This window comes from Nelumbo nucifera, chromosome 6, assembly GCF_055504915.1.
Source record: "Nelumbo nucifera cultivar China Antique chromosome 6, China Antique-T2T, whole genome shotgun sequence".
Taxonomy (NCBI): Eukaryota; Viridiplantae; Streptophyta; class Magnoliopsida; order Proteales; family Nelumbonaceae; genus Nelumbo; species Nelumbo nucifera.
The window spans coordinates 48982507-48999890 of NC_142654.1; the positions used below are offsets into that span (position 1 = coordinate 48982507).

A 17384-nucleotide genomic window follows, 5' to 3' on the forward strand; every position below is an offset into this window, starting at 1 on the left:
TCATCTGTATCTGACTAGAAGTTGGCATTAGTATACCCCTGGATCTATAGTGAACTATCGAAGGTATTTTAGTTTGTTTTTGACAGCAGTCCAATGCTCTTGCCCTGGGTTTGACTGGAATCTGCTTACCACACTCACTGCCTGAGAGATGTCAGGATGAGTGCACAGTATGGCATACATGATGCTCCCTACGGCTGAGGCATAGGGAACGTGCTTCATGCCCTCAATCTCTTCAGGAGTCTTGGGAGACATAACCTTAGAGAGAGTGACTCCATGCCTGAAAGGAACATTTTCTTTCTTGGAGTTCTCCATGCTGTATCTTTTGACTATCTTGTCAATATAAGCAAATTGGATAATCCTATTATCCTCTTCGATCTATCTCTATAGAGTCGAAGACCCAGTATGTAGGAGGCTTCTCCAAGATCTTTCATGGAGAATTGTTGGGAAAGCCACACTTTCACTATAGTCAGCATTCCTACATCATTCCCAATGAGTAGAATGTCATCTACATACAGAACCAGGAACGTAACTTTATCCCCACTGGATTTCCTGTAAACACAGGGCTCATCCGAATTTTGCTCAAAGTCAAACTGTTTGACGGTAGAGTCAAATCGGATGTTCCAACTCCTAGAAGCTTGCTTAAGTCCATATATGGATCAGTTTAGTTTACATACCATGTATTCCTGACCCGTAGCTGTGAAACCTTGCGGTTGCTGCATATAGATATCTTCACTAAGATCTCCATTTAGGAATGTAGTTTTGACATCCATTTGCCAAATCTCATAATCATGGTTCGCTGCTACAGCTAGCAAGATCCTAATGGATTTAAGCATAGCCACCGGCGAAAAGGTTTCCTCATAATCGATTCCTTCTTTCTGAGTGTACCCTTTCACCACAAGACGAGCCTTGTAGGTCTCAACCTTACCATTGGGGCCCTTCCGCATGGTTCCTCTTGGGGAGGAAGCTGGTGTGGGGCCCACCATGAAGGTAGATCATAATCCAAATCTTTATTTGGATCTGGACTCTCTGAATGGATAGGGATAATCCCTTATCCTAATCCAAATCTTTAGTGGGAGCTCTTACATAATATTATCCTTATGTATTGATGATATTTTAATTGTTAAGAATGATTTAAAAATGATAGAAGAAATCAAGGATTGAAATTTAATTTTGAAATGAAGGATATGGGTGATTCATGTTTTATCTTAGGAATCAAGATTGAAAGAGACGGAAAATTTAGAAAGATATGCCTATCTCAGCAATTATATCTAGAAAATATCTTAAAGAAATTCAAAATGGATTTAAGTAACCCTATAGGAACTCTTATTGAAAAAAGGAACCAAATTATCCAAAGAAATGATGCCATATACTAAGAAGAGTATGAAGAAATGAAAAATAAACCATATACACAAGTTGTTGGGTGTATTAAAAATATGAAATTATTTTTAATTCAAATATTATGAAATCTACTATAATTATTTTTCTACTTTTAAATGTTTTAAATTTTGTTATTTTAACTATTTAAGATTTAGCTATGCTAAATATTTCATTATTTAAAATATTTACTTATTTAAATATTTAAATAATATGTAAAATATATAAAATTTTTTGTCACTTAAATTTATTTATTTTAAAGTTATTACATATATTAAATATTTTGTTATATAATTATTGATCTATTTTTCATATTTTGTTATTTAAAATATTTAAATAATCTTTGATTTTTTTTAATTTTTAATTTTTATTATTTTAATAAAGTTTAAATAATTTTTTCATTTGATTTTTTAAAATATTTATTAGTTATTAATGTTAATAATTTATAAATTATAATTTATATTGTTATTACATAATTTTATGATGAATTTCATAAAAATATAAAATTATTAATAATTTGAATATTATTAAATCTATTATAATTTTTTGTGTTTTTAATAAATATTTTAAATATATTACATAATTTAATTATAATATTAAAAAATTCTCAATTTTTTTTAATTCAAACTTTCTTTAGATAAGATATACATGAAAAGTGGGGGGAGAGGATAAATAAGAATTAGACAATTTAGGAGAATTGGGGAATAGTGGTGCCACTTGGCAAACATTAGAAAAGTAAATCTCTCTTTCTTTCCTTGAGAACTCTTTTGCCACATGGTCTATTGAGAGGCCTTGGTAGTGTCAAAGGAATCAAGGGAGATACTTAATAACAGAATAGTGATGGGGTAAGGGAGAAAGGAAAGAGAAATTCAAGGAGAAAGGAAAAAAGGGGGAATGGGAGAAGGGGAGGGCTGCTGATGTGGACCACCTCTCCCTCTCTCTCTCTCTATCCATCTATCTATCTATCTTTCAATCAATCAATCTATCTATCTATCTATCTATCTATCTATCTATGTATATATATATATATATATATATATGTTACTTAATGGCTACAAATAGTGGTAACAAAGCCCATGGACTTTTGAACCAAGTGCCCTTGTTTCTATCCTTTGGCCCTTATCTAAAAAGGACCAGATTGACAAACAAAAGCCCACTCTTACCTATAATGTCAAGGTTTATATTTATTAACTTTTGTTTTATATTCTTTTTTGATATAAAACCTATTTATGCTTTATATTAATACGTACTAGTTGGGAACCACACGATGCAAGGGCTTTGTCAAGTATATTTAAGGTAAGATTTTTTTTATGGAATTCTTAATTAGGTCAAGCTAAATCAAATCCACCCAAGTTTTTTTCTTAGATATAAGAGGGGAAAGGCTCTAACATAAGCAAGGGGTAAAGCAACCCCAATGATCAAGGGCGGGTGACTTGGGGGAACCCTAATCCCCACTTATACTACCCCTCTTCCCCCCACCCCCACCTAATTAGGGGTGTAAACGGATCACATTCGAATTGAATCAGGAAATTAGAAAATTTGATATCCAAATTCGATTCGATATCTAGTGGATATTGAAAATTAACATTCGAATTTGAAAGATTAATTATTTTAGGTAATTAATAAATAGATAAAATAACTATTTTATTTATATAAAGTATATAAATTATTTATATAATTTAATTATCATATATATATATATATATTATATAAACTATTTAAATATTTTGTATGTTAGATATAAGAATTAAATAATTGACCGATTTTGGATATTTATTGAGTTGAATCAGGTCATATCTGAATTCGATTTGGTTTTGTTGAATCTCGAATTCAAAATTGAATTTTTGAATACTGTTGACACCCCTACACCTAGGGTTGTCAATGGGTCGGGTCCAACCCGATGGACCTAAACCGGTTGGGCCTATTTTGGTTCCAAGAATTGGAAGACATGTCAGTTCTGGATCATGATATATTGTCCTGATAATTATCAGTTTGAAACAAACCCGACCTGAGCTATATTCATATAATACATAATATAATATTTAATATATAATATACATATAATATATAATTTATAGTATATATAATATTTAATATATTAAACGTATTTATTTATTTATTTTCTATCAGGTCGGTTTCGGTTCTAGCTGATCCCAACCCAGACCTGACCCGTTTATAGTTCTATCTACACCCAATGAATAACCCCCAAAGCCCCATCCATGTTTATTCTCCCATCTCCTTCCCTACCAAAGATCATTGAGCTTTACTCTTTCGATGGAGAATTGGTCACATTTTTTGTTTAATTACCACTTAGCCCATTATTTTATAAAATATAGTTGATTTTGGTCAATGGACCTTTGATCTAGACTATATAATCATTAAACTATTTGAAGTGGATAACCATTCACTGAGAACTATTTTTTATAATTTAAATATTGTGTTATATTTATGATGAATATCATGGTTTTCAAACTGTTATTGACCCAGATGATTGGACCGTTTGACCCAAAAATCATCAAAGCAACCGGTTAAATTTTGCCCTTAACCCGTATCTTGGCAAAAAACCGTTGACTTAGTCAGCAACCTACTGACCCGGAATGTCAAACCATCGATCCAAATTGCAAGATGGGGTAATAGAACAAGGAGAAATCATCTGACATGGCCATCCTTATTTTAGTATATATATACATGGAGGGAGAAGATAGTCAAACAGTTCTCCATATGACTGGTTGATACCAAGGATTTAACAAGATACATATAAATATAGTAGAAAAATTAAGACATGAAGGAAACTAGAAACTCAAATAACTACTAGAATACATTGAAGAATTAGAAGAACCGAAGATATGCATTACAAATTAATTCTTGGGAAACCAATATATATCTTGTTGCTACCCGGATTGGCCGAGGGCAACAAGGTAAAAACACTCCTTACCTTTGAAGGCTGGCCGAAGGCTTTGAGGGGTTCAAAGGAGGTGTGCCGAGGCGGATCGTCTTTGAGTATTGTAGAAGCCGAGGGCTGTCGGTTGAGTGGTGAAGTCCCTAGTAGTCTGAGGTTCTACAAGACAGTAGATGTTAGAGAGCCTCGGTGAGAACCCGAGGCAGAGGCTCCAACGATCAAGTTAGTACGAGGGTTGAAGAGAGGGATCTGGTGCAGATGAGGGCTCTGAAGTGGCTGCTCGTATGCACTAGGCTCCTAGGAGGCAAGGTCCTTCACTTTAGTTTAGAGCTATAGTTGGTATTCCAGTATCCTTTACCTGGAGGGGGGTACCCTATATTTATACTTGAGCTGCCTGGAGGTTGGTGGAGATGGATGCCCCCGATTAGCTCCATATGAGGGCGGTCAACGGGAGGAGCGGGGACGCTGGGGCGCTCCGCTATTGGCTCCGTACAAGGGGAGTAGGGTAGCCCCTGTCGTGCTAGACCGGGACCCTGGTTGGCATCCGTGGGCTGGGCCTTCCAGCTCATAATGGGTTGGGCCAGGTTACCGTACATCACTTGCCCCCCACTCCCGAGGCCGAGGTAGAGACTTTGGCTTCGGCCAATGGGTGTAGAAATGGTGGGTGCTAGTGGGCCTGACGACTAAGGGGTACCTTACAGTGGTGTCGAATTTCTCGTGCCTTCGTTTGGTTTGTCTTTTTGCGAGTGGAGGACAAGGTTGCTGGCACTCTTCGGCCCTTTGGGAAGGTCAAGTGGCAGGGCCTCAGGAGAGTCGAGCCCATGCCTTCTCATACTGGCGACTCGAAGGTGCATGTGGCGCTGGAGCCTTGGGTTGGCACGTGGGGACCGTGTCCAACATGGATTCGAAGACCAGGTGAGACTCCCGTGTGCGGAACGGCCTTCCAGGTAGGCCGGTGCACGTGTTCACCGAGTCAAAGGGCCCAAACCAGTGGGTCACGGCGAACGGGTCCATTGGTTTGCCCAGGATGTCGTTTCGTCTTTCGAGGGCACGCGCCTGGGGATATGACGCGGTTGAGCTACTAATGCGGAGGTTCTCACAGCTGTTGGATCTGTCATGATCTAAGCCGTTGCTTGGGTGTCGTTTCCTCTTCCGAGGTTGAGCGCTGAGTGGCGTGCTATGGTTGGGTTGTGGAAGCAGAGGTTTCTTGGCCATTGGATTTGGCGAGATCTAGGCCATTCATTCTCCTTTAAATAGGGGCCTTAATGGCGATTTTTCTCCGTCATTTGTCTCTAGGCAACCTCGCATTCGAGTGAACCACTGCTCCTAGACCTTCAATTTTCTAGTACACCTCGTCTTCCTCCTACCCTTCATCTTTTAGGTAATTCTTTTCACCATGTCTCATTCTGATTCTGGACCGGAGTGTTGTGAGCTTCCGATTAGCTTGGAAGGGAGTTCTCCTTTGACTTCATCTCCTTCTTCCTTAGGTTCCTCGGTAGTCATCCCCCCTTGGCGGGAGGTGATGGTGCTAAGGGAGAGGATTGCCTCTGGGGATGCCGAAGGCAGCCGCCGAGGCAGTGACCCTCCCTGTGAGAGCGCCACATCAGTGATACCGAGGGAGCCGGAGGGGTCCCCCCAAGCCAGGGGAGGAGACCCCAGATCTCGCCCCAGGGTTGGTGGCCGAAAGTGCTACTCAAGGGGTGGCCAGGGCTGGTCTTCCACGTTTAGAGTTCAACAGTTCTCTGGACGTGAATAAGATTAAGTTCCTGGCTAGGCAGTACTTCATACCTTGGACTTACACCATTAGGGTGCCCAGTGTAGGTGAACGGCCATGGACTCCCGAGGAGGGGGAGGTCTGTGTCTACCAACACTTCCTCCAGTTCGACTTTAGATTCCCCCTTCACCCTTTGATCTCCGAGTTGTTGAGGTGGTATGGGATCACCCTCAGCCAGTTAGTATCCAATGCTCTCAGGACCATGGTTGCCATGCTGGTGGTGGCTCAGCTTCAGGGGGTGGAGCTGACGCCGAAGCTCTTCTAAGCTATGTTCATGTTGAGGAAGCATACTTCCGAGGCCGGCATGTAATATTTCCAACCCTGTAGGACTAAGCTCGTAGACAACCCTTCGTCTATCCACAATGGGAAGAGTAAGTTCTTCTTCCTATCTTGCCCCGAGGGGTTTTTCCTGTCAGGATGGGAGAGGCTTGCCTGACGCTGGAGAAGAGTGTCCCCTTGCTTCGGGACAAGGAGGCTACTGATCTCGCTCACCTACTTATGCTCGGGAGAGTCCAAGCCCAACCCTTGGTGGAGGAGTGATGAGAATAAAATTTGTCATATTTTTATCCCTCAATATTCAGTATTTTATACTTAATTGGTACCTAATTGGACTCATTACTCTTGTATTTCGGTTCAGGGCAAGCAAGAAGGCGATGGGAAGAAAACAAGGCTAATCGGATGATTTTGCACAGTTTCGGCATCGATCAGTGATCTGGGCATAACTCTCAATTCCAGACTCCGATTTGGACAATTCAAGAAGCATTGGAAAGATAAGACAAAGGCCCACAACTTTTATGTTTGGGTTTTGGCAGAATCGGTCCTCATCGAAGACGAATTCGAGCCCAAATTCGGAGCAATTTCGCAGCAAGGCCCATTTCACAAGCTGAAGCCCATTTCGCAGAAGAGTCTTGAAGCAAGCCCGAATTGTTAAAGAAGCCCAGTTCGAATTCAAGATCCAAGAGTCCCATTATAATAGAAGTTGAATGTAATCTCAATAAAAGAGTTTTATCAAATTTAAATTCTCAAATTGTAATCCTAAAAAGATAAGAGATAAGAGTTAGGTAGGATAAGTTCAAATTAGACTAGGACTTTCCAGTTTGAGGATAATCTCCTTAAGGGAGTTGGAGAGCAGCCCTCTCCCCAAATCTATATAAAGGTGGGGCGGACCAGCACCCAAGCATCCAATTCCTCCAAGAGAGCTTCAGTCTTCAGAGAGAGAAATCAACAACCAAGGAGGAAGAAGCAAGAGTTCGCCCTCCTTTCTCATCTGGAAGTTACGATTTCATCATGAAGTGTCTATAAGTTTTTATTTCTGGTTGAAGGGTTAGGGAAGCCTTGATTCTGTAAGCATTGTGAGATCTAATTGATTTTTATTTCAGTTCATTGTTTATGGGTATTCATATATTTTCTGCGAATTAACTGTGAGGATTATTTTTGTTGATTAAGCAAGAAGGGCCCCTTGCTCATTCAATGGAAATAATCCATGGCCGATTGAACCTCCAGTTTCGTATATGATTGGTAGGTTCGATCATGGTGGCAACTAACATAAATTGATTGCAAAAAAGTTTTCGATCTATGTTAGGAAAATGTATGATCTGGTTTAAACGGTCCGAGCTTGTGAGATCGCTGACCAGAATTGGGTCTCTCCCCTCTTAATGCTATTAATAGGTTAAATCCTAAGAGCTTGTTTAGGACTGCCTGTTAATAAGGGAAGCAATCAAAGAGCTTGTTTTGGTTGTCGAATAATAAGAGTAGAGGCTGGCTGCTAGAGCTTGTTAATAGCTATAACCAATTTATTCATAAACATATGAATCTATCTTTGCATCAAGGATCAATGCTACGAATCAAAGCTGAACTTGTCCCTTCAACCGTAAGCCATCTCCCATCGATTTAATCTATGTTTTCTGACATTTTTTGCTATTTTCTTATTTTCCTTAGCTTTACAACCCCCCTTAATCCATCTACTTGGAAATAAATCCACCCAATCCCTGTGGAGAATGACCTTGCTCATCACTATCTGCAAATTATTAACCCAGTGCAAGACTATTTATCTTTGGTTGGGATCGGCACCCACCAAGGAGGAGCTCCTGCTGGTGTTTGCGGGGCCCAGTCCTACTACCTGGATGGGATCGAGGACACCAAGAAGGCCTTCTAGCAAGTGATGCCCGAGTTCAATGTTGACGGGCTAAAGGTGATCCCTGGCTCTCCTTCGACTTCAGTTGCTGTTGTCGATAAGGTTGCTGAAGGCGTCGAGGTCTTTGCTCCCCCTCCTCTGGCCGGTGATGCTTAGTGTGGGCTCTTCTGGCCTTCTCTGCTTTCTCTCTCTTTTTTTTGTTATTTTAAATGTATTCAGCCTAAGAGGCCGTACAACTTTTTGTAAAGGCTTAACACTTGAAGTTAATGAAAAAATCATGCATTCATTTTGTACATTGTCCTCCTTTTGTTTTGTGCATTGTGTTCTCCCTGTCTTTTTTCTTTCTTTTTTGTTCGCCAAGGGGTCCCTGCCCCTTCCAATGATGAGACCATAGGGCACACACAAAAGTAGCTCGTACTGGCTTGTTATACGCGCGCCTTAGGTTGTTAGGAGGGGGAGGCCAAGGTTGAGCTGCACAACCGAAGTGTTTTTCACCTGGCCTAATTCCTTCTAAGTGTTCACTTAGGCGAGGCTGAGGTGGCCTACGGAGATGTAGGGGAGAGGCCGAGGCAGAGCTGAAGCTTGCTTGGCTCCCTTCCTCCTGTGGTTGCTTAGGCAAAGTCGAGATGGCTTGTCGAATTGTTAGGAGTGGACGAGGCATAGATGAAGCTTGCCTAGCTCCTATCTCTCCAAGTGTTTATCTCGACGAATTCGAGGTGACGCTCTGAAGAGGTCGGGGTCTCGGGCCGAGGCGAACCACAGAGTTAGTTGGGGATGCCGCCTTTAGTTGATCGCACTAAGTGTATAAGACCAAGAGGCCATCGGCCGCCGAGGCGGGCAGCAAGGCGTGCGAGGCCTTGGCTGTCTTGGGGTAATTTCGCGTGGTGTTTGGGTGTTCACTACTAGTAGTATGCCTTGGTGATGGTTTGGCATGAGCGCATGTCCTCGAGAGAGGCTATGTGCCTCGGCCAGTCGCGAAGCCGAGGAGTCTTAGAGACTTTGTGAGAACACGCGCTAAGCTTTGAGCCAAAGAGGAACTTTGCTTCATTCATTTATTACTTCAGTAAAAAATTATACTCATCTATAGTACATTTGGAGGTTCTCCAAGTTCCACGTCCGAGGGACGGGTCTTCCATCTAAGTGTTCCAGGCGAAAGGTGTCGGGGCCGATAACTTGCTTGATCCTGTAGGGGCCTTCCTAGTTGGGGCCCAACTCTCCTACTCCAGGTTTGGGGACCATCACCCTCCTGAGAACGTGGTCTCCCTCTCAGTAGCTTCTTTCTTTCACTTTCAAGTTGTACTAACGGGCCACTCGTTGCTGGTAGGCAGCCACCCTGATCTGTGCCTACTCTCTAGCAGATCCAGCTTTGCTATAAGTGCTTGACTGTTCTCGGCTTCTGTGTATGCATCAGTTTGGAGCGTCAGCTAGCCGATCTCTACTAGGATAACTGCTTCTATATCGTGGGTCAGGCCGAATGGGATCTCTCCCGTGGTTGTCCGTGGTGTGGTTTGGAATGCCTAGAGGACACCATTTAGCTCATCAGCCCATAAGCCTTTGGCTCGGTCTAGTATGGTCTTCAGTCCATCCAAGATTGTCCTGTTGGTGACCTCGGCTAGGCTATTTGTCTGGGGGTAGCACACCAAGGTGTACTACTGCTTGATGCCGAGGGAGGCACACCACTCCCAGAACTTGGCGTCATCGAATTGCTTCCTGTTGTCAGTGACTAGCATGTGGGGGAGGCCGAAGCGGAAAATGATGTTTTTCCAGAAGAAGCTCTTAACTGCTCGAGCTATAATGGTAGCCATGGGTTCAGCTTCTACCCACTTGGTGAAGTAGTCCACAGCGGCGACGAGGTATTTCTTGCCCCCCGTTGCTTGAGGAAAGGGGCCGAGGAGGTCCATTCCTCACTTAGCAAAGGGCCAGGGGCTGCTAAGATCTGAGAGGGTGGTGGTTGGCTGATGACACAAGTTGGTATGTCTCTGGCATTGGTCACACTTTCGTACTAGCTCGGCTGCATCCTTGTGAAGGGTCAGCCAAAAGTACCCCTACCTTAGTGTGTTTTGGGCTAGGGCTCGGCCGCTGAGGTGGATACCGTAGATGCCTTCATGAATTTCTCATAGCACATACTCGCCCTCCTCCTGAAGGAGATATCGAAGGTAAGGCAAGGTGAAGGATCTTCTGTACATTTTCCCTTCCAGAAGGGTGTAGTGGGCTACCTGACGTCAGAGTTGCCTTGCTTCGTTCCTATCATCGGGCAACCGCTCTGTCAATAAGAAATCGATGATATGGTTCATCCATAATGGTTCAGATTCTACTGCGAGCACTTGGGCTTCTTCTATAGAGGGCCGAGGTAGCTTCACCACCTGGATAGTGTAGCCGAGGACTGCGTCCAAGGTGATTGCCAACTTAGAGAGGACATTAGCTCTTGCGTTCTCGGTTCGTGGAACTTGTTGCAGGGAGAAGCGTTGGAAGTGATGGGCTAGCTCTTGAACTTTGGCGAGATACTTAGACATGCTTTGTTCTCTAGTCTCGTACTCGCCATTGACTTGGTTCACCACCAGTTGTGAGTCGCTGAAGGCTTTGACGTGTAGGGAGCCGAGGTCTCTGGCAAGCTGTAATCCAGCAAGTAGGGCCTCATACTCAGCTTCATTGTTAGGTGCTGGAAAGATGAACCTTAGTGCATATTCTGTGACTGCATTGTCTGGGGTGAGGAGGATGAGGCCTGCTTCGCTTCCCTTGGCATTGGATGAACCGTCTACAAAGAATTTCCATGTGGGGCGAGTCTCTTTGGCCGGGCAATCCCCTTTAGTGCCTTCGAGGGCTCGGCTGAAGGTGCATTCTACTACGAAGTCTGCTAGGGCTTGTGCCTTGATGGCGGGCCTCGGCTTGTACTGAATGTCAAACTCGAAGAGCTCGATGGCCCATTTGGTCAGGCATCCTAAGGTCTCAGGCTTGGCGAGGATAGCCCTGAAGGGATGGTTTGTTAGGACCACTACGATGTGAGCTTGGAAATATGGCCCGAGCTTCCTATCCGAGACTATAAGGGCAAAGGCCAGCTTCTCAATCTTGGGGTACCTGGTTTCTGCGTCGCAAAGGACCATGCTGATGTAGTAAATCGGCTTCTGCGTGCCATCTTCCTTTATCAGAACTGAGCTGACTACCTCATCCTCGATCAAGAGATATAGGTACAAAGTTTCTCCTGTGGCGGGTCGGGCAAGGAGGGGAGGTGAGGCGAGGTAGGTCTTGAGCTCGTCAAAGACGCACTGGCATTCTTTCATCCACTGAAAACTTTTCAACTTTTTGATGGCATGGAAGAAGGGCAAACAACGGTCGACTGACTTTGACATTAAGTGATTGAGAGTTTCTATTCGGCCAGTGAGCGTCTGAGTCTCCTTCACCGACCGAGGGGGTGCCATGTCCAATATGGCATGTATCTTCTCAGGGTTGGCCTCGATGCCTCTTTGAGTAATGACGAAACCCTAGAATTTGCTTGAAGTAACGCTGAAGGCACACTTGCTGGGATTGAGTTTCATGTTGAATTTCCGCAAGGTGTTGAAGGTCTCGGCAAGATCTGAGGTGTGCGTCTCGGCTTTCAGGCTTTTTACCACCATATCATCTACGTAGGCTTTAACGTTTCTCCTCATCTAATCTTTAAACCCCTTGTTGACAAGGCATTGGTAAGTGGCCCCTACATTCTTGAGGCCGAAGGGCATCACTTTATAATAGTAAGTTTCATGCTCGGTGAGAACGAGGTCTTCTCCTCGTCTGTGTGCATCTTTATTTGGTTGTGTCAGGAGAAGACATCCATGAAACTAAGTAGTTCGTACCCTGTAGTGGTGTCGACGAGGTGGTCTATCCTAGGCAAAGGAAAACTGTCTTTGGGGCATGCTCGGTTAAGGTCTGTGAAGTCAATACAGATCCACCATTTCCCATTAGCCTTCTTTACCAAAACCACATTGGACAACCAGTTAAGGGAATGTGCCTCTCGAATGAAGCCGACGTCGAGTAGCTTACCAACTTCCTCTCCTATGTTCTTCCAACGCTCTGGTGCAAAGTTCCTCTTTTTTTTCTGAATTGGCCTAGAGCTCGGGCCCACACTCATCCTGTCAGTGATGACCGAAGGGTCAATTCCAAGCATGTCAGTGGCGAACCAAGCAAAGACGTTGGCGTTAGTTTTGAGGAAACTTACAAGTTTGGATAGGCTCTGTGGGAGAAGAAGGTTGGACCCGACACAGACTATCTTTTCAGGCTCAGCCTCGTCTAGGGGAACCAAGATGAGGTCCTCGGCTGGTTGGCCTCAGCTTGCTGGTTCCTCCTTATGGTCAAAACCCTCTAGTGGTAGTGCTTCCTTATTCTTGCCCTTTAGCGCTGCCACATAACACTAACAAGCTGCTTGCTGGTCCCCGCGAACAACTACAACGCCGTGCTCGGTGGGAAACTTGAGGGTGAGGTGATACGAGGAGGTGGCTGCCCTTAGCACGTGAAGGGTCGGTCTCCCCATGATAGCATTGAAGGGAGAGCCAATCCTCACTACGAGGAACTTGTTCATCCTCATCACCTGCCAGGGCTCGATTCCTACCATGATCGGTAGGGTAATTTTTCCCTTCGGTCTGACCACGTTACCGGAGAAGCCAACCAATGGGACGTCGGCTGGCTGGAGGTGCTCAGGCACGATCTTCATCTTCTAAAAGGCTTCGTAGAAGAGGATGTCAGCCGAGGAGCTCATATCGACGAGGATCCTCTTAACTATGAAGTTTGCAATGACTACCGAGATCACCAAGGCATCATCATGGGGGACTACGACCCCCTTCAAGTCCTCGTTCGTAAAGGAGAGGGTTTGCTGCTACTTGAGATTTTTGGGGGCAGGCCCGTGGATGCTTAACTACCTGACGTAGGCCTTGTGGGCTGAGGCCAAGGCTCTGCCCAAGGCCTTGCCCCTGGCGATGACATCGATGATGCCGGCTATCTGCTAGTGTTGCTATTGCTGCTGCAGTGGTTGTTGCTGGGAGGATGAGGCGCCGACCTCTCCCCCTACGAACTACTTGAGGTGGCCACGACGGATGAGGAACTATCTCATTCTTTAGATCTTAGCAGTCCTCCGTGTCATGCCCAGTGCCGTGGTGGTAGTTGTAGTACTTTTTAGAATTTCCCCTCTTGGGGTTTCTCTTCATCTTTTTTGGCCACTTCACATACTTCTCCTCCCCGATCTGCATCAATATCTGGGCACAGGTGGAGTTAAGTGATGTGTATTCCTTGTAAGCCAGGGCCGAGGCCGGTGGCTTCTTACTGTCCTTGCCATTGTTGTTGTTGTGGTGGTAGTTGTCTCCGCCCATCCTCTTCTTTTTAGGGGGTCCGTTGTGGCGCTCGACTTCCCTTTCCTAGTGGTCCCCGGTCGAAGCCTCTTCGGCCGCAATATACTTCTAGGCCTTCTTGAGGAACTCTAACTTTGTCTTCAGCGGGGTATTGGCAACTGAGCACTTCAGGGCCAAGCTGGCGCGGAGCCCATTAATGGCAGCGTGCATAGAGACCATGGGGTCGAGGTCACGGACCTTGAGCTCCTCCTTTTTGAAGCGGTCGATGTAGGACCATAGACTTTCTCGGGCACGATGAGCATTGTCTTGAACTCCAAAATGCTCCAAGGTAGGACTGTGCACCTCTCGTCTGGTGCAACAGTCGTTCAGAATATTGTAGAGGTTTAAGACTGACGTGAGAGAGGTGTGACATCGGCCCTCGACCCTTGAGTGGGCACTACGACATCCGAGGTGTCCACCTTTGTCCCAGGGGTTCTCCCTTCGATGGTGATGATGTTGCTTAGAAGGTTGGTGGCTGTCTTCGGACTGCGCTGACTCTTCCTCCCTTCGGCTGGGATGAAGGGGATGAGAGATCCATCACATGGATGGTCGAACCCTACAGAAAGGTAGGGCGAAAAACTACTTTTTCAAGGATCAATCTTGAACCAAGAACCAAACCAGATTTGAACCAAAACAGTAGGAGAGGGATATACCTGATACGAAGATGCAATATCTCCCAACGAAAGTGTTCACACCCAAAAACGACTCCAAAGACTGCTCCCATTGAAGATGACACAGTGAATGGTGGAGCAGAATCATCAGGGTCCGTCCAACGAACCGAATTCTTCAGCAAGAATTCGATGGAGGCAGTGAGCACGACTTCTGATAAGCATTTCTCCAAAGGCTGATATCAAGACACTTCTTGATCGCTCCTACAAAGGATGGAGATCGAACTGACAGTGTGGCGACAAATGGAGGAAACGCAGGGAGAAGATGGTGCAGTCACACTGTTGTTGTCTTCTCTCTGGGTGTTCTAGAGATCTGATCTCTGGATGCTTGGGATGTTGATGATGAACTAAATGGTTCGCCCCCCTCCTCCTTTTATAGCCTTAAAGAGAGCTCCTAATCTCATTAGGAGTTTCCTAATCCAAATCTGTATTTGGATAAGGAATTCTCTTTAAGAGATAAGGATAAGCCCTTATCTTATCTGCAGATTAGATCAGCTCTATCCTAATCTCAATAGGAGGTTTCCAGATCTGGACTCTCTGAGTGGATAGGGTAAGACCCTGTCCTATCTGCTGATTTAATCCTAGATCGGCCCCCTCATTTAACTAGTCAAACTAGGCTAGTTCGAAATGGGAATTAGGCCAAATAAGTCTAAGTGCTCAAATTGCTTCCAACCCGCTGCCTAGTTGGGCTTCTTTCTATGGCGTGGGACCCAAACATTGATCTACACATCATCCACATGGGTTCGGTCCAGCCTCTGTTAAAAGGCCTGGCCAAATTCAGTGAAAAGACAGTGAACCCCCTGAAGCCCATCACATGGACTCCTAATGGGTCCAACACTTACACTAAGTGGTCCCTGGGACAAGCCACCTTATAAAAACCCAGGGACTGTGGGCAGATGCAAGATTTGCCCATCAGGTATTACCCTCAATGGTCTTACACTTAACCTCTCAGCCCGTAATGATCATACACTGCCCGACAAGAGATGACCTCTCCCTCGGCTGCAAAGAACAATGTTGCAATCTCTGCTCACATGGATCCTGGGAATTAAAACCTTTTGCAAACAATTTGAAACCATAATATATATATATATATCCGTATATAAATATATTTTGTAAAACAAATTTCAATGATTGAAATCGGCTGCCGGTAGTCTTGGTTTCCATCAGAGAGAGTGCATCCCCGATCATTACCTTTGTCTGACAAAGGGGCTGATCCTATCACTATGATCACCCACTCAAATGAATTCTCGGACTGTCCCAACATACCCAGGTTTTGACCCCCACTAAGGATCTCACTGATTGGCATATCAAAGACAACCCAATCTGATACCTAGTGTAGTATCATAATCGAGTCTAAGGGTCCAGTGTAACATTCCAACTTTGCCCATCTATCTCCAAGGTCCAGGGCAATACTGGAATTTTGGTCCGGTTCAGGGTTTCAAGTAAACCTACACTGCATGTACCTCGGGTCTCACCCTGGCAGCTGAGACAGGCCACCCCAACACTTGGCGGCACAACAGTGTCAGCCTTAACAGGATAAATCTCCCTAGACTTATGCAACGGCTGTGAACATTCTAAACTAACACGAGTTTCTTAAGTGTCCAGTTTAAGGGTATTACATAGAAACACACCACTATAACTTGAATCAAATATGTACTTTATTCAGTTACAATAAATGTCATAATGTACATCAATCTGATTGGAGCTAAGGGCATACACTGTCTAACAGCTCATACTTGCACTTTGGTCCAATCTGGTATAAGTCGGAGTCCTAGACTTTCCACATGTTTCTCGAACACTTTCTGTGTGAGTGGCTTAATCAATGGTTCTGCTACATTCTCTGCTGACGCAACCTTCTGAATCGGGACGTCCCCTCTACTAACAATCTCTCATAGTACGTGGTACTTCTTCTCGATGTGCTTCGACTTCGAGTGGGCTCGTGGCTCCTTAGCCTGAGCGGTAGCTCCATTGTTGTCACACAACTACGGGATGGGTGATGTGCTAGACGGAACTTCTCCCAATTCGTGAATGAACTTTTTCTTCCACACGACTTCCTTGGCAGCTTCACTTGCGGCAATGTACTCGGCTTCGGTTGTGGAGTCTGCCGTGAACCCTTGTTTACTACTTTTCCAGCAAATGACACACGATCCTATTGTGAAAACATACCCAGATGTAGATTTTCTATCATCAAGATCTGACTGGAAATCGACATTAGTATACCCCTGGATCTGTAGTGAGCTACCATCGAATACCAGACAAAACTCTTTTGTCCTTCGAAGGTACTTAAGTATATTTTTCACAGTGGTCCAATGCTCCTGCCCTGGGTTGGTCTGGAATCTGCTTACCACACTCACTTGCCTGAGCAATGTTAGGATGAGTGCACAACAAGGCATACATGATGCTCCCTACGGCTGAGGCATAGGGAACGTCCTTCATGCCCTCAATCTCCTCAGAAGTCTTGGGAGACATCTTCTTGGAGAGAGTGACTCCGTGCCTGAAAGGAACATTTCCCTTGGAGTTCTTCATGCTGTATCTCTTGACAATTTTGTCAATGTAAGCAGATTGGGATAATCCTATTATCCGCTTTGATCTATCTCTATAGAGTCGAAGACCCACTATATAAGAGGCTTCTCCAAGATCTTTCATGGAGAATTGCTATTAAAGCCATACTTTCGCCGTAGTCAACATTCCTACATCATTCCCAATGAGTAGATTGTCGTCTACATAGAGAACCAGAAACGTAACCATATCCCCACTGGACTTCCTGTAAACACAGGGCTCGTCCGGACTCTGCTCAAAGTTAAACTTTTTGGCAGTAGAGTCAAGCCGGATGTTCCAACTCCTAGAAGTTTGCTTAAGTCCACATATGGATCTATTTAATTTATATACCAAGTGTTTAGTAAGATCTCCATTCATAAACGCTGTTTTGACATCCATTTTCCAAATCTCGTAGTTATGGTATGTTGCTACATCTAGCAGGATCCTAATGGATTTAAGCATAACCACGGGCGAAATGGTTTCCTCATAATCGATGCCCTCTTTCTGAGTATACCCTTTCGCCACCAAATGAGTTTTGTAGGTCTCAACCTTACCATCGGGGCCATTCTTCCCCTTATAGATCCATTTGCAACCAATTGCTTTTAACCCGGGGGCGGATCTACTAGAGTCCAAACTCCATTGGTCT

At 44.4% G+C, this 17384-nt stretch overlaps 1 protein-coding gene across 1 annotated transcript; it reads right to left on the bottom strand.

Moving 5' to 3' along the window:
* Positions 1 to 10403: 10403 nt before the first annotated feature.
* Positions 10404 to 11597, bottom strand: LOC148791025 (uncharacterized). The gene has a single exon (XM_088890375.1). The coding sequence runs from the start codon at positions 11595 to 11597 to the stop codon at positions 10404 to 10406; it is 1194 nt and encodes a 397-aa protein (XP_088746501.1).
* Between the last annotated feature and the right edge of the window lie 5787 nt (positions 11598 to 17384).

What these genes read in the sequence shown, in the direction of transcription:
- LOC148791025 (XM_088890375.1), bottom strand. Translation starts at nt 11,597, where the DNA reads ATGGCACCCCCTCGGTCGGTGAAGGAGACTCAGACGCTCACTGGCCGA.